At 39.7% G+C, this 22,529-nt stretch overlaps 1 protein-coding gene across 2 annotated transcripts in view; it reads right to left on the reverse strand.

Annotated features, from left to right (window-relative positions):
• The window catches only part of MOXD1 (monooxygenase DBH like 1), an 84,242-nt gene that overhangs the window by 11,882 nt on the left and 49,831 nt on the right, over positions 1-22,529 (reverse strand). The window contains exons 5-10 of one of the 2 annotated variants that reach the window (XM_014734956.3): positions 12,132-12,311; positions 11,748-11,850; positions 10,119-10,285; positions 8,885-9,076; positions 7,304-7,363; positions 2,282-2,424 (exon numbers count right to left, since the gene is read on the reverse strand). In XM_014734956.3, the coding sequence (XP_014590442.2) occupies positions 2,282-2,424; positions 7,304-7,363; positions 8,885-9,076; positions 10,119-10,285; positions 11,748-11,850; positions 12,132-12,311 (845 nt within the window). The remainder of the gene's footprint in view (positions 1-2,281; positions 2,425-7,303; positions 7,364-8,884; positions 9,077-10,118; positions 10,286-11,747; positions 11,851-12,131; positions 12,312-22,529) is intronic. The other variant, XM_070223877.1, reaches the window with a different exon arrangement.

Here is a 22,529-nt window from a genome sequence, read left to right on the forward strand (position 1 = left end):
ATCCTCACTGTGTCCTTAACCCTCTCCTTAAATACACCTCAAAAATCTACGTGTATCTTTTGCCTAATTACGTGTCTCTTTCATTTTGAAAAGCCCTAATCATTAGAAAATTCTTCCTTATAGTAAAACAAAATATATGCTCCAAAATTTCCACCAGTCACCTTAATTCTACTCTGTGGTGTTACTAAGAGTGGACAAAATCCTTTTCTCTCCATCATCCTTAGTATATCCAAAACAGATCTTCAATTTCGTCTTCCCAGGTGCTCCCACGCCATTCGCACCTCCTCAGATCCCCTTCCTCCCCTCTTTTCCCCGCCATCTTCCTGAGACCCGATCAGTCAACACGTCCAGTGGTGCTACCTTCAAAAGGTCACCTGAACGTAACCATCTCATCAACTCTACTGCCACCACTCTGGTCCCAAATACCCTCACCTCTCAACTGGACAGTCACAATAGTCTCCTGGTTGGAATTATTGTCCTCCTGGAGTCAATTTTTTATATTTGTTTATACCCTACAATGGCTTCTCTTTGCATGTAAAACCCAAAGTCCTTATGTTGCCTGTGAAGTCCTCCATGATCTGGTCCCACTTGCTGTCAGACCTCCTCACCTATTCTCTACCACATTTCATTCTGTTCCAGCCAAACTCAGCTTCTTCATACCCACCATTGGTCCTTACGCTGGCTCTCCTCTCTGCAGAGAGGACACTTGCACATCTTCCCATGGCTAGTTCCTCATCACTGAGGTCTCTGCTCAAACATCACCTCCTGCCGTGGATTGAATGTTTGTGTCCCCCCAAAATTCATATGTTAAAATCCTAACCCCTAAGGCGATGTTATTAGGAGGTAGGACCTTTGGGAGGTGATTAGGTCATGAGGGCAGAGTCCTCACGAATGAGATTAGTGCTCTTATAAATGCAGCTTGAGAAAGCTCCCTTGCCCCTTCTGCCATGAGGTTACTTTGAGAAGACAGCTGTCTACGAGGGTCCTCACTAGACACAGAATCTGCCAGCACCTCGATCTTAAGACTTCCCAGCCTCCGGAACTGGGAGAAATAAATTTCCATCGTGTATGAGCAACACCGTCTATGGCATTTACATTATAGTAGCCTGGACAGATTGAGACCCCCCCAAAGGCTTCCACCACCCTACTGACAACAGCTACACACTTCCTCCACTGTCTCAATTATTTTCATAACATCCACTAATACCTGAAATTTTATATTTATATTGTTTATTTGTTTATTACCGCTCCCTCACTCTAGAACATAACCTCAAGAGGGCAAAATAATATGTATTTTGTTTATTATTTTACCTTAAGTAGTTTCTGTGATATGCACTTATGCAGAAAGAGTTAACATAGCAGGCCTGAGACTGCCAACCTTAGAAATGCTTGCTTGCGGACCAGCCCCAGTGGCCTAGTGGTTAAGTTTGGGGTGCTCCACTTAAGCAACCTGGATTTGGTTCCAAGGTGCAGACCTACACCACCTGTCTATCAGTGGCCATGCTGAGACAGTGGTTCACATACAAAAAGTGCAAGACTGGCAGCAGATGTTAGCTCAGGGTGAATCTTGCTCAGCAAAAAAAAAAAAAGAAAGAAAGAAAGAAAGAAATGCCTGCTTGGAGGGCCAACCTTTGGCTGACATCGGCAAACTTAAAACAGCCAACAATTTCCTGATATAAAACTTCCTCTAAATGATACAGGTGACTCATGCTGCCTACACTGTTTGTACAAATGATGCTGTTTATGTTGAACACCTGCTTTCCTTCTGGAGTCTGGAATTTTGGTACTTGCTAAGCAGAGGGCACCTATGTGACCAGCCCCCAATAAAAACTCTGGACACTGAGTCTCTCATGAGCTTCTCCAGTTGACAACATTTCATACATGTTATCATAATCTGATGCTTGTGGAATTGAGCACATTGTGAGCAAGTCCACTGGGAGAGGGTCTCCTGGACACTCACCCCTGGTTTCCTCTGGACTTTGTCCCACGTGCCTACTCCTTCTGTTGTTTCTTTATATTCTTTCACTGTAATAAATATTAGTCATGAGTACAACTATACGCTGAAGCCTTTAGGTCCTCCTAGAAAATCACTGAACCTGGGGGTAGTCTTGGGGACCCTGAAGATAGCAACCAAGAAGCTAATCTGGTCTCCCAGTTGAAAAGAATCAAATAGAATAGCACATACAGGAAGTCCATAACATGGTGATGAATCCAGTATGAAAATAAAGCCATCCTTCCCTGAAGTCCATTACCCCCACCAAGAAATCCATTTCCTACTTACGTGACCGGCCTGTAGATCTCCTTAACACCAATGAACTGAAGCTGCTCCATAATGTCTGGAATACTTGCACATCGAGTAAGATTAATTCTTGGGTAATAAAGAAGATACGAGAGACACATTTCATTCCTGGTGCTTAATCCTCCCTGAAAATAGACATTTTTTTAGTAAAGCATAATTTGGTCTTTAAAAAGGTATCGACATATTTAAAAATTAAAAGAATTATTTCTATCTCTTTAAAAGTTGCCTCTCTTAAATAACCTAATAATCTCCTTTAAGGTCTGTTTATGTGATGCAAACTTTCCACCACAGTGAACATTTCAGAGGATTATAGGGAGGTTTGGTTAACATGATAGATACCAGTCAGTCAGTCTGGCGGAATCTTTGCCTGATTGCACTGAATTTTCTATAATCTTGTTGTCATGTCTACAAACATCAGCAGCTACACACCACAGAAGAGACAGATTTCACATTTTGAATCTCAGTAGTAAATTATCTACTAAAATCTAAAAAGATCAAAGATCCTCAGAAGAACAGAATATAGAGTTGCTACAACATATTATCTATAATGTCCAATTTTCAACCAAAAGTTATTAAACATGAAAAGAAACAGGAAACTGTCATCTGTACTCAGAGAAAAAAAGTTAGTCAGTAGAAACTAATTGTGAGAGGATACAGATGCTGGATTTAGCAAAGACTTAAAAGCAAATATAAATATGTTTAAAAAGTTAAAGAAAGATGGTCAAGTAATTAAAAGCAAATACGCTAAAATGAGTGAACAAACAGAGAATGACATCAGAGAAAAGACAACATAAGAAAGAAACAAATAGAAATTGTAGAGTTGAAAGCTACCATAACTGGATTAAAAATTCACAGGATGAGCTCAACAGCAGATTTGAGACAGCAAAGGAAAGAATCAGTGAATTTGAAGATAGATCAGTAGAAATTTTCCGATCCAAAGAACAGAGACGGGGGAGAAAAAAAGACTAAAGAAAGTGAAAACAACTCAGAGATCTGTGGGACAATATTTAATGTTCCAATATACATGTAATTGGAGTTCCAGAATGAGAGGGAAGAGAGAAAAGAATAGAAAAAAATTTGAAAAAATAATGGCTGAAATTTTCCCAAATTTAGTGAAAAACATTAACATACAGACTCCAGAAGCTTAATGAACACCAAAGATAAATATGAAGAAAGCCACACCTAGACACATCATAGTCATATGGCTAAACGCCAAAGACAAAGAGAAAATCTTGAAAGTAGCAAGAGAAAAATGACACATCACATATGGGGGAACAAGAATACAGTTGACAGCTGACATCTCATCATAAATGATGGAAGTAAATGAAAGATACTGGAATTACATACTCAAGGGCTGCAGGGAAAAAGAAATTAACTAAGAATTCTGTGTCCAACAAATCATCTATCCTTCAAAAATTAGGGTGAAAAGCTTACCAGTATTGTTCACAGTTATAAATTAATGTAGTGACTAATATGCAATGACTGTACAAATTGCAAAACATAATATTTTGCACTTGATGAGCAAGGCAGGATTGGGCAAAGGGAAAAGTTGATCTACAAATGACGTTGCAGCTGACACCTCAGTAAATATCACATTTAATTTATCCTTTGAGTTGGATGGCTCTTCAGAGTTGCACCAAATTGTAACAACGGAGCTGGGCCTTTCTATCCTTACATCAACCAGTCACGGGCTGCTGGCTGCCCCACTGGAGAGCGTGCAACTTTAAGTGAGGTGTTCCTTGATACCAAGGGCTAGGCCCAGTGAGGGACACAGTTGTGAATTCTTATCATCTGATATTTTCAGTGGCTGGAGTTTAGCTGTGTTGGCCCCGAAGATGGAGAGCATCCAGGAAGAGCACCAAAATATACACTAAAATAATAATTTATTATGTCTAGAGTAAAATATTTCATCCAAACAAAATTATATGAAAGGCATGAGAAAAATAAAGCCAACACCAGTATACTGACTACCCTCTGTGTGATCCTCTTCAATTCTCCTCTTTCCCATCCTAAGCAAAGATGTCTTAATATTTTGTTTATCATTTTATTGCTTTTCATCACAATTTACATTCAGTTTATTGATGTATGTATGTGTAGACAATATATCGTTTATATATATTTTGTATGTTCTTGAACTTTAGATACATGATAGCATACTACATATAGTCTGATGCAAACTCGTTCTTTTCAATCAACATGATGTTCTTCAGATACATTCATGTTAATATATGTGGTTTTAGTTCATTAATTTTCATAACTGTATACTATTTATATATCATATGGACATATTATAATGCATTATTTGTTCTCCTTTTGAGAAATAGTTGAACTGTTGCCAGTTTTTGTTCCTGTGTTGCTACACGTTACTATGAATATTTTATATATTTCTCTCCTGGAACACTTTGCAAAAGTAACCTCAAGGTTAAATGAATGGAACTGGGTAGAGCATATATGAATCTCCAACTTTTCTAGACAATGCCATGTTTTTCCCTGAAGTGGTTTTATAAATTTACATTCAGCAGTGTATGAGGGTACCAGTGTTAGCACATTGGAATTGCAATTTTAAATATTGCCAAACTGGTGGGTGTAAAATATCTCCTTCTGGTTTTCATGTGCATGACTCTGGTTTCAAAGGAAACAGAGCATCCTTTCATCTGTTAATTATCTATTTGGGCTTCTATTTCTGTGATGAAATGTTTTTGTCTTTTGCTCTTTTTCTACTGTATGTTTGTCTTATATTACTGATTTATGGAATTTCTTTTATATGCAGGATACTAAGGCTTTGTTAATCTCTGCATTGCAAGTATTTTTTTTAGTTTAAAATTTGTCTTTTCACTTATTTAATAGTGTTTTTTGGTAACCAAAAACTTTAATGTAGTCAAATTCATCATTCTTTTAATTTATAGTTTGTGCTTTTTATGTATTGTTTAAGTTCTTACCTACCCCAAGTCATAAAGATATAGTCATGTATTTTTTTCCTAATGGTTCTAAAATTTTGTTCTTCACATTTAAATATGTAATCTACCTGGAGTTTATTTTCTGTATATATTGTGAGATAAAGACACCATTTTATTTTTGTTATCTGGATAGCCAATTGTGCCAGTAATTCTTTAATGAAAAGTCCATACTTTCCCATTTATCTGAATGCCATGTCTATCCTAAGCCAAGTTTCCCAATGGAGGATTTGCAGCTGTTTCCAGGCTCCCTATTCTGTTCTCCTGTTTTAAGTCTGGACGCAAAACACCATATTCATCATCATAGCTCTAAAATAAGCCTTCAGATCCAGTAGCTTGTTTCCCATCTTGTTCTTTTTTTGTAGTCTTTTGCCTATTATTAGCTCTTTGCTCTTCTATGTAGATTTTAGAATCAACTTGCTCCATATAAAAGCTAAAACTGTAAAATTTTTAGAAAAATTAAAAAATAGGAGAAAATCTTTGTGGCTATGGGCAGGCAAGATTTCTTAGGATATTAAAACCCCAAATCTTAAAATCTCTCTGATTTATTTTTACTGGAATTACATCATATTTATAGACCAATTTAAATTGAAGGATCATCTCTATCTTACTGAGCCTTTCTATCCATGAACACAGTCTCTCTTAATTTCTTTAATGTCTTGCGATAAAGATTAATAATTTTTCTGTAGAGATTAAACATCTCTAATGTTAGATTTTATTTCTATAGAACTTATAGTTAAAAATTGCATTTTCTTGGGATAGTTTCTTGTATACTAAAATACAATTAATTTTAGATATTATCAGTTTTTAGGAAGCTTTTGATGTAGTAAATTGCAATATGTGTGAATAATGTGTTTTACTTCTTTGTTTCTTCCTTTCTGGTCCCTATATCTCATTTTTTTTCTTTTCTAGTACAACGTTGAGTAGAAACAATGATAATAAATACCCTAGTATTCTTCTTGATTTTAAAAGAAATACCTCTAATATTTCACTTAGCTTGATTACTGCTATCGATTTTTCATAGCTGATCTTTAGCTGGTTAAGGCAATTCTCTCCTCTTCCTGGTTTGCTAAATGTTCTTTCTGCCCATGATTGACAAATTTTATAAATACTTCATGTGCTTCCATTGAGGTGATCATATATCTTTTTCCCTCAATCTCTTGGTTGAAGAATGTGGTTAACATATTTTCTGGGGCTGGCCCTGTGGCTGATTGGTTAAGTTCATGCACACTGCTTCTGCGGCCCAGGGTTCACTGGTTTGGATCCTGGGCGTGGACCTACACACCACTCATCAAGCCATGCTGTGGCAGCATCCCACATAGAAGAACTAGAATGACTTACAACTAGGGTATACAGCTATGTGCTGGGGCTTTGGGGAGAATCTAATTTAAACCAATTTTACATTTCTTGGTTAAACCCAAATTGGTCCTAACATTACATGTTTCTATTATGCAAGATTTGGTTTGTCAATACATAGTCAAAGATATTTCCATCAGGTGCATGTTGTTGACCTCTCTCACAGTGCTATAATCAAGTTTTAGTATTAAGATTATGTTAACTTCATCAAGTGAGTTGATGGGAGATGTTCCCTCTCTTTGTATTCCCTGAAAGAGATGAGTCTATTTCTTGAACGTCTGGCAGAACTCCCCAGAAAATCTGTTGGGATCAGATTTCTTTTTGGTTCAGAAGCCCTATGATCATGCAGTTCATTCTTCCTTTTGAAGTCTTAATTCATCTGAGTCCAGACTCATGTAGATGGCCATTAGTGACCACAGGTCTCTTATTAATAATATTTGGTGAGAAAAAACTAAAAGTCTAAGGAAAGCTTTTCATGAAGGAGTCAATAAATTACACTGCAACTATTACCATAGTATCATTACTTAATCTGATAAAATTCTAAAACAGCTCTGATTTCAGTTTTATAATGTTTCATGTTCAAGACATTCAGGAATTTTGCTTCCAAATGGGAATGGCTTTTACTTTTTTTCTTCTACAAAGTTTATTCCTCCCTCTCCACAAATGAATTTTAAAAATGAAAAAATTTTCTTACCCAAGTCATCCGGCCTCTATCTTTTGTGTTGTAGCGACACTCAGTAATTAGATTATCTCCCTAAAACATAAAAGTAAAAGCTTTCAGACTAGCATTTTATGCTATTTTATTTAGCAAACACATTTGTTGGCCAACAGGTTAATTTGCTACATGAATGGATGCATTAAGTCATTGGATTCAGGAGAAGACCTTTGATCTATTTAATTCTAGGATTGCTAGTATAATACACAAACAAACAACGAAGGCTTTCCGGCCAGACTCCACCATGTTCTAGCTGCATGACCTTGGGTAAGGAAATGAATCATCCGGGTACAATTTGTTCATCTAAAAAATAAGGATAAAAATAGCACTTATTTTGCACAGCTGATGTGAGAAAATTAAATGACATAACACACACTTAGCTCTTAGTACAGATTAAACACTTCATAAATGTTAGCCAGAGATGTTAGTTAATGGATCACCTCTTCATTTACATTATTTTCCTTAAAGGTCTTTAGTCATGTCTATTTCTTATAATAGAATTGTGAGGCAAAGTAATGGTACTTCATTGTTCCAGTGTTTTCCAACTTTTTGAACAATTCGGCACACATAGGAAATATTTTTTTATAGCTCCCACTCAGGTAAATGGATGGGCTATTCATGGACCAGAGGCAGCTAGCTCTGGGTGCCAGCCCCCAGATATGCTCAGAGGGCCCAGGGGTCAGTATCTCAACACAGTTATACCTGCTCAGGGCACACCAGGTGGGAGCTCTGAGACAACACAATAAAACTGGTTGGAAAGCCTCAAGATAAGACAACACAATAGAGTGCAGTCCTTAGGAATCTTGACAAGGTCATTGCTTCTCAATCTTCATCTTTCTACTCTCAGGGGGTATCGAGGAATTTCTCGTGTACAAAAGATTACCATTGCCATTACTCTCATTTCCTAAATAGTACAAGAATCTGTTTTTTAAGAAGAAATTAAAGGTAGGAAATTGTATAACTATCGAGCTTGATGCTTATGGAATAAAAAGATTGACGAAATGAAGCATCACAAAATTTTTTCTTAAATCCTTCATTATTATAAGGCATAAAATTCTCTTCTGTGTCCTTCCACCATAATCCAAGTATTGTTGCAAGCTGGATTACGCAACATGGTATAATTAGCTATGCCTGAATACCTTTGTCAAATGAAAGAATTATCTTTATGTTCATTTTTACTGAGATGAAGCTACCAAAAACTATCCTATTGTATAAGGAAATCTCTGATTTTTTTCATTACCAGAATTGCAACCCAAAGGAATGTTAACTGGGGAATCAGTTAAAAAAAGGAATAATGTTTAGTGCTCAGAACCCAAGTTTTTATTTTCTTTTTAAGTCAACAACTTGAATTGCCCCCGGGAATCAGAAGAAAAATGAGCTTCAATCTTGGAAAACAGATCAAACACATTCCATCTGTGTTGTGCAATGCCCATGGTGGGTGGTTTCAGACTATGGATACGATGAGCAATTCATTTTGCTAGTAGAAACCTTACTAATTTTGGCAAATAGATGTCTCATGACTTTTATAAGATTCATTGAAAAAGAACAAAACATTCATACGGGTAAGATTGTTTGTTCTTCCTTTAGATACTGGAACTCCTGGAAATTGAAGTCGAAATCGTCATCGTAAGCAAGTAATCTCATTTCTTCCCCTTTGCGAAAATGACGCAGCCTGATGCCTCTGCCAGCCAGGTGAGCGTGGAGAAGAACAGCAAACACGTGGATCCCACTTGGCTTTTCAGCTTCCAGAGCCTTGGAGGTTGGGGACACAGAGGAAGACCCGATTACCCCAAATGCACGTGTGTTCAGACAGTTCGCCTTCAGACTTGGAGAAACAACTGAGAAGACATCTAAAGCAATTTAAGTGAAGGCCTGAGATGCCAAACATTTTGAATTTGGATTTTTCATGACTTATTCCTAGCAGTGTTATCCTCGTGAAGCAACATTTGCAGGGAGAAAAGAAAGGGAAATAATGCTTATTAAGGACCTACCGGACCACTTCTAAATGTTATCTATTTCTTTCTTTTAGGAGTAAGGAGGTAAAGCTCCTGACAAAAAGATTCCAGGATGTTAGTAACCCGCAGGCTGAAGAGCTTATAAGGAGAAATTATTTCCACTTTTCCAGATAAGAAAACCGCAGTGGGAGAGTGGAATTAAGTGAGTTGCCCATGGTCTTACAGCTAGTAAATGATGGCATGGCAATTTGAATCATGTCTAAATAACTCAGAAGAGAGCAATCTTCCCACTTCACCTGTCTGCCATACTAACAATATTTTATAATTCATAAAGAATACGATTCATGTTGAAATACTTTCAGTGAAGAAAAACTACAGGGAAGCAGCCATTATACTTATATATGGTTTTCTCTTATCCAATATGTATTTTTATACTAGATTTTCGTCCTTTTTGGTTAAAGAAGGGAAAGAAACTGTAAGGCAGAGAAAAAGAGAAAAAATTGAAAATGAATAACGGAAAAAAATACAAAAGGTAAAGCAGAGAAAGGAAAAAGAGATTACATAAACAAAGGTAGAAATCGTAAAAGATAAAACCAAGTGTCCAATATGAAACAAAGGAGGGAGCAGTGGGAAAGAGTCACCCTGGAAGTTATCTCGTCTTCAAAATTCTACTCCTGTAGCCTTCAGACTTTAAAAAGCAATCAAAGGTCTTGCTAAAATTATAAATAATAGTTTTACAGCGGACAACAAGAAAAAGACTAATAATAAACAAGCATGGAATTTTCCTAACGCAGTTTTCTAAGAGCATTGCTGCATCTGTAGACAGGCGCTCAGCGCACCTCCTGCAGGCACTCCAGCGTGCAGTGGCCCTCGGAGCGGAACTCGGGCATCCCGGGAGGGATGGTGTGGAAGAGGCTAACCCACAGGCCAGCCTCAATCGCCCCCGCATCGTATTTCCTTATTTCTGTCGTATGAAATATCCTCAGTCCAGAATTATCTATTAAGCCTGGAACAAGAGCATAGAATTAAAAGTGAGTTTGAGTTTCTTAAAAAAAGTTCTCCATATTTAGTGAAAATGGGCTCATTGATTTTCCTTAAAATCTCACAAGGGAAAGATTAATGGAAGACAACACGCAGCTTCATAAACAGGAATTAAAAGACAAGTCGCCATATTGTCTGCAACTATTTTGGACTCACACAGCAAACCACAGAAGAAATGTTTGTGCTGTGCAGCTGATATATTCCACAATTATCTAACATGAAGACAGGATGAGAATTCTAAAGTCATTTATTAGAATGTAGAATGACTCAACAAAAGTTTTATTTTATATTGCTTTGAGGTGAAGTTCAATAACATTTACATAGAGGTGAAAATCCCTTAGGCTAGAAACCATCTACTGATGGAGGAAACTGCTAATGATTAACTTTCCTTATAGTCTGTCACCATCTCTTAATCATTGAGCAAACATTCAATCAACAAACAATTATTAAGAATCTATTATGTGCACAGCACTACATTAGGCATTGCAGGGATGAAAGATGAATAAGACACATTCCTTGCTGTGACATAGTTAACATAAGGATGGAGAGCATGAGTCCAAAACACTTCATAAATCTGTTCCAATGACTTTGAAATTAATTGACTCCCTTCTGCAGTGGGGACTTACCTCCCTGTGACTACCAAATTGACCCTTTGGACCAATTAGCAAAAATATAATTTTATTAACTAGTGTGATTATTTTATTGTTTCTCTTTCCCACTACACTATAATTTCCACAGGGGTGGGGACAATGTCTGTTTTTCGCTCACATTATATCGTTAAGCACAGACCCAGCACATAGTTGGTGCTCAGTATTTGCTGAATAATTGCACAAATCAATGTAAAATAATAACTTTGAGTTGCTTCGGTTGACAATTTCATAGTGAATCTTTCAATTTTTTGGTTTTGGAAAATTACATAAGTAAATTCAAAAATCAAACATAAAGACTTACCCCTCTTCATTTTAATATCATATTACACAATATCACCGCACAAATATTTCTTGGGTATATTTATGGTTTGCCCATCACATAACAAAGTACTTAATATTTTCTAGTGTGACGAACGGTAGATTTTAATTGTGCAATTAGAAAGAAAATGTTTCGTAAGCACCGTGTATTGGGGATAATTTACATCACAAAGGGAAGCAGTCAATTATTCTATCTCCTGATAAGGAATATGCAAATGGCTTGTTAAGATTAGTGACCACATGTGTCCATTTGCCTGGTTCAGTGTGGCTTAATTACTGTTGTTCCAGTGGAATTATTAACAGTACCCTCTTTCACTCTAAAAAGTATCCTAATTTGGATGACAAATGAATAAGTTAATTCTTTCTAACATTGGATGCTATTTTCTTTCAACTATGTCAAGATAAGAGTTGCGAGACTTTTTAAAAATCATTGGTAGAATGTATGAAGAACAAACTCACCTTCCTTATATGTCGGATTGTCATAATGGACTTCCAGGAGCACATAATGAGGATCTAACGGAGTGCCGAGGGATAATCCAACATGAGGTGGAAAGGAAAAACCCTAAAGAAGGAGAACTCCATGAGACTGTCCGTGAAAGGCCCTGGAAGCTCTACTCTACTCAAAAACCAACGCTTCTGAAAGATACTTCAACATTCTGGAATTCATTAATCTATAGTTGATAAAATAAAATGGCTTAAGGAAAGAATTACTTCCTATGGAAAGAAAAATAAGCCACCCTCAAATCAAAAATAGTGTATAAAGCTTTACTTATCAGTGTTAGACTCATAGGGCAAAAACACAATCAGTTAGCAGTGTTACATCTCTGTCATCGTTAGCCCCACCTCTCCGCCAATGGCCCAGGCAAACATGACAGTCTCGCAGGTGAGGAACGCATCGGGCATGTTCGGGTGGTAGCACTCATGGCCGTAGTCCAGGACGCTGTCGTTAAAGCTGCTGCCGCACTGATAGAGCAGGATGTGATGGACCAGACTCTCGTGGCCTCTCTGAATCACCGGCTCAACCTAAACAGGCACAAATGAGAGGGAGGACGTGATAAATAAACCACCCTACAATACCCTACGATAAGCATGAAACTGGCACAAAAGATTATCAGTGTTTCAAAGAAATATTTTCTTAACTATGCAAAGGTTATGGGGTTCAAGTATAATTTGTTCTGGAGATGATGATAATGATGATGATGATGACAACAATGGCAGCAACGAAGATGAGATAACCATTTACTCCAAGAACCACAGGACTTTACTAATCCATTGTTTGGTTTTGGTTTTGTTTTTGTTTCTTTGAGGAAGATTAGCCCTGAGCTAACATCCGCCGCCAATCCTCCTCTTCTTGCTGAGGAAGACTGGCCCTGAGCTAACATCTGTGCCCATCTTCCTCTGCTTTATATGTGGGACAGCTGCAACAGCATGGCTTGCCAAGTGGTGCCATGTCCCGACCTGGGATGCAAACCAGCGAACCCCGGGCCACCAAAGCAGAACTTCACCACTCCACCACCAGGCTGGGCCCCATTGTTTGTTTTTTTAACTCACTTTTGTTTCCCTTACCATTCGGCATAGCCACTGTTTCAAACCTTGCTTGCTCTCTTCCAGCCTTGACTTTGCCCTGCCCCTCCTCTCTCTTTGTTCTTTTTTCACATAGAAAAAAATAATCAAGGCTATAGGTATAAACTCTCTCATTCTCTCTCTTTTCCACTTCACAATGTTCTTTACCCATCCCTACTGGAGGTGACAGACAATGTCTCATTCATCTATCTATCTATCTATCTATTTTATCTATCAATCTATCATCCATCGATCTATCACCTATCTGTCTACTTTTCTACTGTCTATCTATCTATCTATCATCTGTCTATCTGGTGCTGAACATAGTGCTGGGTACAAAGTAGGGCTCAATAATGGATATTTTTATTTTAGTAATTAAAATGAAATTCTAATAAGACTTTCACTATTAGAATTTGGGAGAGAAAAAGGCTTTGCAGTGATGTGCTCCTGTGACACTGCTCAAACAGGAGAGAGAACCTAGAAATCAGTGAAAACAAGCCGGTCCCAATATTGAAAGCACCATCCATGTGAGCAGCCCCTTCCAGCGTCCCTTCTACCCTACCCCCTTCAGGCCAGGAACTCAGAATGAGCTAAGACATCCTAACATCCCAGGGAGCCTCACAGCCGGAGGAAATGCACGAGCCCCCTTAGCCAAGCTGGACTCTAGGTGTTGCCATCAGTTACAGGGTTCTCTGAACCCTCCGTTCGTCTGTCACCGAAGCCCTGGTGCATCCCTGAATTTCCAGGAGTTGAGCTGCCTTAGAGGTCATCCACGCTTCTCCTTTCAGCCCTAACTCCTCAAATGCAGGCAGTGCATTCTGAACCCCGGCTTGCTCTCTGCTTTAGACGCACATGTAAAGATGAAATGTTTTCAGCTCTTTTGTCCTAAGGCTTTCCATTCTGACTTTCTATATAGTTTTCCTTTTTTAATAGGAAAATCTAAGCAGCCAAGGAGGGAAATGCTATGTAGCAGGCAGAGATCTGAAGGGACAGCTGGGGGTTTGAGTTTTCCAATCCAGCTTTCTTTTGTGTTGCCCAGTGAGTCACGCCCCACCCAAGTCACACACACATTCTTAACATCACAGTCACAGAAATGATACTGCGCATGGCTTCATCTGCACTTGTCTCATCTCCAACAGATCTTGCACCCTGAAGGCAGAAACTATTTTCTATTTTGCTTGAAAATGGCAGTGATTGTTCAAGCATGGTTGCATAATATACAACGATCACACAGAAGGGTAACCCAGGATTTCTATTCGATTTTAGTTTTCACATCTAGTTTGAGCTTTCTTGTGAGACTTGACTTACTTGGGCACCTCGGTACTCCAACGGGGACAGGGCACTGAGATCATATATGTCCACAGCCAGATGGTCAGGTGCATGTGAGACTTGCTAAGCACCGCCTAAGTTCAGGCAGAACTTGTAGGTCATACTAAGCTCTGCAAGGGGGGTCCCGGGGAGGAGCCATTAGGGCAAACAAGAGCTGGCTCTTACAAGGCAGCTGCAGAAACTACTAGTCTTCACTGAGGCCAAGCCAGAGGGAACGAAAAAGGGTGGGTGTGGAGTGCGTGAGGCTGGGCGATGCCTGCCTTTAAGGAGCTTCAAATAAATTTCTTCAAAGAACCTTGTAAGAACAAGTGCTTTTACAGAGAGAGAGAGAGAGAGAGAAAGTGCTGAAACCAACACCAAGCTGCCAAGATACCAATGCATTCTGGGAACAACGATAGTAACATCTGTCTTTTATTTAGCACTTATTCTCTGCCAGCCACTGTATTAGTCATTTGGCATACTTCGCTTAATATTTACAACAAATTTATAAGGTAAATGTTACTGTCTCCATATTACAGATGAGAAACTGAGACTCAGAAGATTAGGCACCAAGCCCAAAGTACCACAGCTAGGAACGGGGAGATGGGGATTTGAAACTAGGCTGGTGCGATCCCCAAGGTCAGTCCTCTTCTATCGGCAGCACATTATTGCAGGAAGATACGCTGGAGAAGCACCAAAGACCCCGGACATCGCTGCCAGTGAGCGGGAGGATGAGAGGCTTCACGTGGGCAAGCTGCCAAGAGCCATCAGCAGTGAGGATGAGGACACCATGGAGCCCAGGCCAGGAGGTGCCTTGGAGCCACTACCAAGAATCATCACAAGACACCGCCATCCGAGGAGCAGTGCCAGCCTGGGAGCCTTACGCTGGAGGTCTCCCGTCCCCTTTGCCACCCAGCCCAAGTGCCCTGTGGCCTCTAGCAAGAGGACACAGACCCATGGTCCCCATGGTCTTTAAATGTGCTCTCTCCTAAGGAGGGCAAATAACAAAGTCACTCCTTGAAACCTGGTGAGGGCTTCAAGGAGAATTACATTGTACTCCAACCCCCAGATTACAAATTGAGGGCACAGCCTAAAAAGTGAGGATTTCCTTAGAAAAAATACACTCATAAAACAGCAAGGAAACTTTCCACATGCAAACCTAGGTACTGATCAAAGGAAAGTACAAGAAGGCTTGGAGGAAGAAAAGCTCCTGGCAAAACAGAAAAGATATGAGACAGGAGAGGGACAAAGAAAGAATTATATGTAAGGATAACTAGAGAATTAAGGAGTTGCTCGTATGGAAGAAAAAATATGGGTTATGAAACTCCTGAAGAATAGGAGAATTTCTGGAGAGGAAACTTTCCTTTTTTTTTTTTTTTTGAGGAAGATTAGCCCTGAGCTAACATCGTCACCAATCCTCCTCTTTCTGCTTAGGAAAACTGGCCCTGAGCTAACATGCGTGTCCATCTTCCTCCACTTTATATGTGGGACGCCTACCACAGTATGGCGTGATGAGCAAGGTGCAGGTCTGTGCCCAGGATCCAAACCGGGGAACCCCGGGCCGCCAAAGCAGAGCCTGCGAACTTAACCACTGCACCACCAGGCTGGCGCTGGAGAGGAAATTTTAAGATGACCCTGGGGGATAATTAAGTGAGACACCAAAGATAGTTCTATGGATGGGGATAACCCATTTATTGCAGGGTACAAGTTCCAGGGAATGGGAGTATCTGATCAAAGTGAGTCAGTGCTGTTGGCTCACGGTGCCCAACATGGGATAGCATCTCCCACAGCTCCCTGCCATGCTGACAGAGCTCAGTGATGCCCGTGCAGCACTACCAGTCCTGAAATGATGGCTACGCATCCTCTTCTGCTTCCTCCATCAGTTGCACAAACATCTGAAGGAGTCACAGCACCCATGTGTGGTACCCTGTTGTGATATTCTCCTGAGCCCGAGCAAGGCTGAGGAGGAGACTGGAGCACCGTGTGAGGGCGGAGAGCGAGGCACACACGTGCTCCATGACATGGCCTGCTTGTTGGCTGAAAGCGAGCATTAAGCACTGCTCTTTTTTACGCACTCAGAAACTGTCCAAGAGGAAAAGACTCTTTCCTTTTGCATCACTGCATCATATGAAACAAGGGTGGAGTTACACGTTTCTGTATTTAAAATATTTCTGAGACAAATGAGGCTGTAATGAATCATACTATAAGGGGCAGCACTTAAAAAGGATTTCCCATTTCGGTTACTTCACAGATGTCACATTATTATCACAATCCGAATGGAATGCCAAGAGTTGCCTCTATTCAAAAATATATTAAAATTATAGAAATTCTCAAAGAAGAACACGGCAACATCAAGTATAAACATAGATACACTGGTATTACTGAGACTAGAATAAACATTTAATTTAATTTTTATTTTAGGCTGGCTATTTGGTGGTCAAAGAAATAAACTAAAAGGGATATAAAGCAGTGCATATGGAAGCAGATGGCAATGACACAAACACCTGATGACATATGAAGCCGCGTCATTGATCACTGTGTGCTTGTACATAGGGGGGATTTACAGATGCAGAAGAGAGGATAGGCCTGTATGCCCACTTTCAGATGCAGTAGGGGCCAGGCAAGGATGCTCGCAGCTGGGGTCCCCTGTTAGCCTCGGTGCATTTTAAAGGAACAGCCGGGAAACAACACACAGATGAAAAAGAAAGGGGAACATTCAACCTGAAGGACTTTAAAGAATAAAACAACTCCTTCAGTTAGTTCGAGGAACTGGCACTTCATGGTACTCTGGAGAGGACTTAGGAGTAAAAAGAGAAAAAGAAGAAAGAGAGCTGCTGCGCATAGCCAAGGCCGAAGTGGAGATTAACCCTGACCGTAAAACTGAACCCGGAAATCGAAAGCCCAAATATTTACACCGTTCCTCATGACCCCATCATCTTCTCTTACCTTCTTTATCCGGGTCAAATATGTCTAGCACAGTCCCTGAACACACAGATTGCTTAGTAATTATTTATTGGAAATGAAGTGAGTACTACGCTCTCCATGAAGCCAGCATCAATGAGGCTGAGTCCACAAATTCATTGCCTCCTATTTTCTTGATTGTCTCAATTCCAGAGACCTACCCTGCATCCAGCAACCCAACCCTGCTGTCCCACCCTGTGCTTATAACCACCCAAGACTGTGCTCCCTCTGAAGCTTTCTGTTCCTCTTTTCTGCTCTTTTCCTTCTTTCACACCTTTCTAGTTGAGCGAGCCAGCACTTTTCCCAGGAGGCCAGTTGACCCTTTCCTCAGCAGCCCCTCACAAGGGACCCAGACACTCACGACTGTGGATCAATCCTGGTGGTCCTCCACTTGAAGACAGAAGACACTTCCACAACCATTCACATAAAACCTCAAAACTCATGACTCACACTTTTACCTCCGTGCATCACTCTTTCTTTATTTTGCTCTGAGTGCTGGTCCTTAGCTTTGGATGGGCGTAACCATTCACCGCAGGGTGTAAGTTCCAGGGAATCGGAGCACTTTGCTCCCATTGCAAACCTTCCAGAATCCATGCATCCCACCTAGTCCGCCTCAGTAAATGACTCAATTATTTTGGCAAGAGAGAAAAGAATTTCCATCTCCTCTAAAACTGCATGAGGGCAGAGCTGGGGGTGGAATTTGATGCAAAGGACACAATATGATTGAAAAAGCTTAAACATCAGCAACCTATTCTACATAGTCAGTAAAAAAAAAGTGTATAAAAATTACATAAAGTAATGAAATGATCCAAAGAATCTCACTTGGGATAAGATGAGAATAAGACAAAAAAACTAAGTGTCTCAGAATTCCTTAGAACTTAGAACCAAGGCACTGTATGAGAGCAGCAGCTAAGGAAATCTTAGGGGAAATGTGTGTAATCTTTCTCTCATTGAAGGCATGGCGTCCTTGACAAAACTGTGCCTGCCTGCTGGTCTCCTTTCACCAGTTCCTGTTGTGAAACAGATTCAATTCCAAAAGGACTTCTCCAGAAAGCCCCTGGGCTTTGGCAAACTTGAAAACCCACATGCTTTTGTAACCTCCAAATACCAATTACCTAAACAATAACACTTGCTGAAAGAAATAATTTTTTTTTTTTTGCTTAATTCCCCTCTACTGGGTTGAATAGCGTCCTTCCAAAATTCATGTCCACCTAGAACCTCAGAAGGTGATCTTATTTTGAAATAGGGTCTTCGCAGATATAATTAGTTAAGATGAGGTTACACTGGCTTATGGTGGGTCCTAATCCAATGACTAGTGTCTTTATAGAAGAGAAAGGAGAGGGAGACTCAGACTCAGACACACACAGAGAAGAGGACCATGTGAAGATGGAGATTGGAGAGTGGAGTCAAGCTGCCACAAGCTAAAGCACACCAGAAACCATCAAAAGGTGGAGAAGCCACGGAGGGATTCTCTCCTAGAGCCTGTGGAGGGAGCGTGGCCCTGTTGATGCTTTGATTGTGGACTTCTGGCTGCCAGAACTGTGAGAGAAGAAACTTCTGCTATTTCAAGCTATCCAGCTTGTGGTCACTTATTACGGCAGCCCTAGAAAACGAATACAGCCCCTACTCTCAAGGTTTTTTTTTATCATAAACTAAAAATTCACAGATTTGTACATTTATACCTAGGTCATGATTGTCCTTGCATTTATTTGTGACATCATAAATATATCACAAATATGCATTGTTTCCCTTGACATGACTGATGTTAAATGTGTCATTATCTATAGCTAAATATACACGCATCTTGCTTTAGTTTTTATTTTGGGGGGGCTACAAAAGGGGGAAAAAGTACCCTTCTTGATTGGCCTAAGTATACTGAGCTTGGAGGGAGAAAACCAGGAGGCTGTTAGAGTTCTTCTGAGCAATTTTCCTATACCTATCCTTCCAGGTCTACCCATTTAAGATGTTGCTTGTTGAAACACGAATGGATGATAGCTCTCCAAAAACAACCTGAAATTCAACAAATTAAAAATTAAAACAAAAGGAGAGAAGTGATGGAGGAATCTGTAATGAGCTGGAAAGTTTGTAAATTCCCATCACCCTTCTTCCTGCCCATTCTTGTTCCTGGCACCCTGCTTTACATACCCACTGGAGGCACAGGTTGCTGTCCATATAAGAGCCATTAAACACTCTCTGACAAAGGTTATCCAAAGGGCAGCTGGCTAATAAAGCAATGCTCCCTATGAGAACATTTCAGCCAGAACCAGCAGTGTAGACAGATGATTATAAGATCATGCCGATATGCTCACGTGACTGGTGGGACAGGGGTATCTGCCTCTCTCTCTCTCCCTCTCTCCCTCTCTCCCTCTCTCCCTCTTTATCCTCATCCCTAATGAGAAATGTTCTTTTAACATGACAATATATCTAACTTATGAGAGGCAACCAAATCAAGCAAGAGCGTGGTATCATTGTCCCATAGGTAATCCACTCTCAAAAAGGTCAGGGTTCAAAGCAAAGCCTGACTTAACTGATGTGGTGGTCAAGAAGCCAGATCATGAATGGACCTGGCAGCTAAAGCCCGGAAGTGATGGTCAAGTGGGATAGAGATGAAGAAAAGGAAGGAAGAAAAGGGAAGAACTGAGGGAGAACAGACTTCTGGGAAATAATTCACCCTCTACTGCAACTCTGGATTCTCACGGGAACTACCATCTTCACGCAAACCCATGCCCTGCCAGCCACCACTGACCAGTTCAGGGACCTGTACCCAACCCATCAATCTTGTCTTGGGATTCTCAGACTATGGCAAAGAATCCATCACTCTCTAGAAGCTGAAGACTGTGGAAGAAGCCAGTGTACAGTGAGATACAATAACGTCAACACACAGAAAAGTTTCAAAGACAAGATAAGACAGCCTCGGCAGGGTTTGATTACATAACAAGTTATTCCTGAATCCAGCTGCATCTCTGCCATTCTGTGGTTTATTTAGTCAACCTTTCCTCTTATTTCATGAGTAAATACATTCCTTTCTATTTCCTAAGCTAGCTCAAGTCTGGTTTCTGTTACTTGCAACCAAGAGTCCTCATTAATAATCAGACACAAGTAACCACAATCATCAATCCATCAATATGTGTGTGTATTTATGTATGTGCTATCTGAAATAACCTTTTCTTTTCCTCTTAGGAAGCTTGCCACAAAAAACCACCTTGCTTTTGTTTTACTCTTTCATTTTATTTATTATTCTTAATTGGATCTGGGTAAGTTACTAACAAAATTACTTCAATAAATGCCCTTGAAAAGCAATACAGGAAAAAAAAATCAGCCCCTGCAACACACACAAATGCCTCTCTCCCTCGCTTACTGATTCCTGAAATTCTACAAGGTATTTAGTATTAAGCCTGTTTCACTCGATGTATATGTGAGTACCCTTGAGAGAGTAAAACATTATGATTTATAGTCATTTATTTCTGAATGTGAATAAGACTCTTTTGCTGAACAGCTCAAGAATATAAAAACAAACAAGTCAAAACAGAAAATTACCTTTAAGAAAGCTTATAACACAGCACACTTAGTGAATATATTGTTCTTTGACTTTTTAATAGATTATTCACAAAATCTAAGGTAGCTTCTGGTGCTATATTAACATATATATTAATTTGCAGTTAACTGAGATACTCAATAAACTAGATCACACAACTACTCTAAGAAATTTTAAATTAACGCTTATATAGCCATCAAGGAATAGTGGAAAGACCTAGAGGTCAAGAGACCAAGTTCGCTTCTTGGCTATGCCACTAACCAGCTGTGTGACATGACCTTGAGCAAGTCTCATCACAGGAGCTCTTACTTTCCACTGGACTCTAACACCCTAGTCTATATATAGACTAGATGAATATATGTATACATAGTCATTTAATCCTCAAAACAACCTTATGAGCTTAAGTAACAGAATTATCACACATTTTGCAGCTGCAGAAAATAAAACACAAATAAGTTAAGAAATTCGCCCAAGTGTCAGAGCCCAGATTTGACCTTTGGCACCTGGATCAGAAGTTGGTGCTCCTAACCACCACACTGATACAGTCGTGTCTTTATTTGCAGGGAAGAGATGGGAGAGTGTCAGTGCTCCAGCACGGTCACTTCAGTCCCTTTAACCTTTTCTGTGTACCCATCACCCAGGTTCTGGCTGCCTTATTTCTAATCACTTGCACCTGTGACTTTCCTCAGAGGTCTGACCTTCGGTTCATTTGCAGAGAACAAGAAGCATCAGAAAACATACATTCCTCTGGGGCAGGGGAAAGTCAAGGGAGGATGAATGTCCAGCCATCTTGGGTCAGATGGGACAAACTCTAAACCTATTTTACGTTCTCCATGGGTGCTATGGACTGAATATCTATGTCCCCCAAAATTCATATATTGAAATCTTAACCCCCAAGGTGATGATATTAGAAGGTGGGGTCATTGAAAGCAGAGCCCTCACGAGTGGGATTAATGCTCTTAGAAAAGAGACCCCAGAGGGATCCCTGACCCCTTCCACCATGTGAGGTTAGAGTCAGAAGACCAGCCTCACCAGATACCAAATCTGTTAGTGCCTTGATCTTGGACTTCTCAGCCTCTAGAACTGTGAGAAACAAATTTCTGCTGCTTATAAGGCACCCAGTCTATGGTATTGCGTTATTGCAGCCTGATGGAGTAAGATAATGGGATTAGGTTGAAGGTAGAACGCCAAGGCAATCACATGCTCCCTGGCCATACTCTCCCGCTGTGTTTGCTCCTGACACCACCTTCATCAATCATCTGAACATAAATACTTGTCTCAAGGAACTGCATCTGGGAACCCAACTTGAGACAAGCAACATAATAGAAGAGCATTTTTTGGACCACATTTTCTTGGGTTTGAATCTTGCTCCATCACTTTCTCTATTTCCTAGTTGCTTAACTTCTCTCTATTTCAGTTTCCTTATCAGTAAATCAGTGATAATGAAGTTCACTTATAAGATTACCCGAAAATTAAATGTCTGTCACATGTAAAGCAACAGATACCTTGTAGGTGCTCAAAGAATGATGCGAGTATTATTATTCTAAGTTGGATTTGGGGTTTTTCAATACATTTTTAACATTGTGCCCACATAGATAACAACCAAATCTACACAAATAATCCATTCACAAATTCCAGTATTTCAACATCTAATTTTAACAGTTGTATGTTATAAAGATTCAGGCAAAAAATATTGCGATGGTCAAATGTTTTATTACAAAATATATAATCATATGAAATATATATTTATGTGTGCCATGCCAATTTATTTAGGATTTGATTTTCAAATTCATATGTATAAGATGGAACTGTATTTTCTCTACAGAGGTCTTTTTCTGAAATATGACCTCTCTCTTTTCTCCAAAAGAAACTTA

The sequence above is a fragment of the Equus caballus genome, chromosome 10 (genome assembly GCF_041296265.1).
Source record: "Equus caballus isolate H_3958 breed thoroughbred chromosome 10, TB-T2T, whole genome shotgun sequence".
Classification (NCBI taxonomy): domain Eukaryota; kingdom Metazoa; phylum Chordata; class Mammalia; order Perissodactyla; family Equidae; genus Equus; species Equus caballus.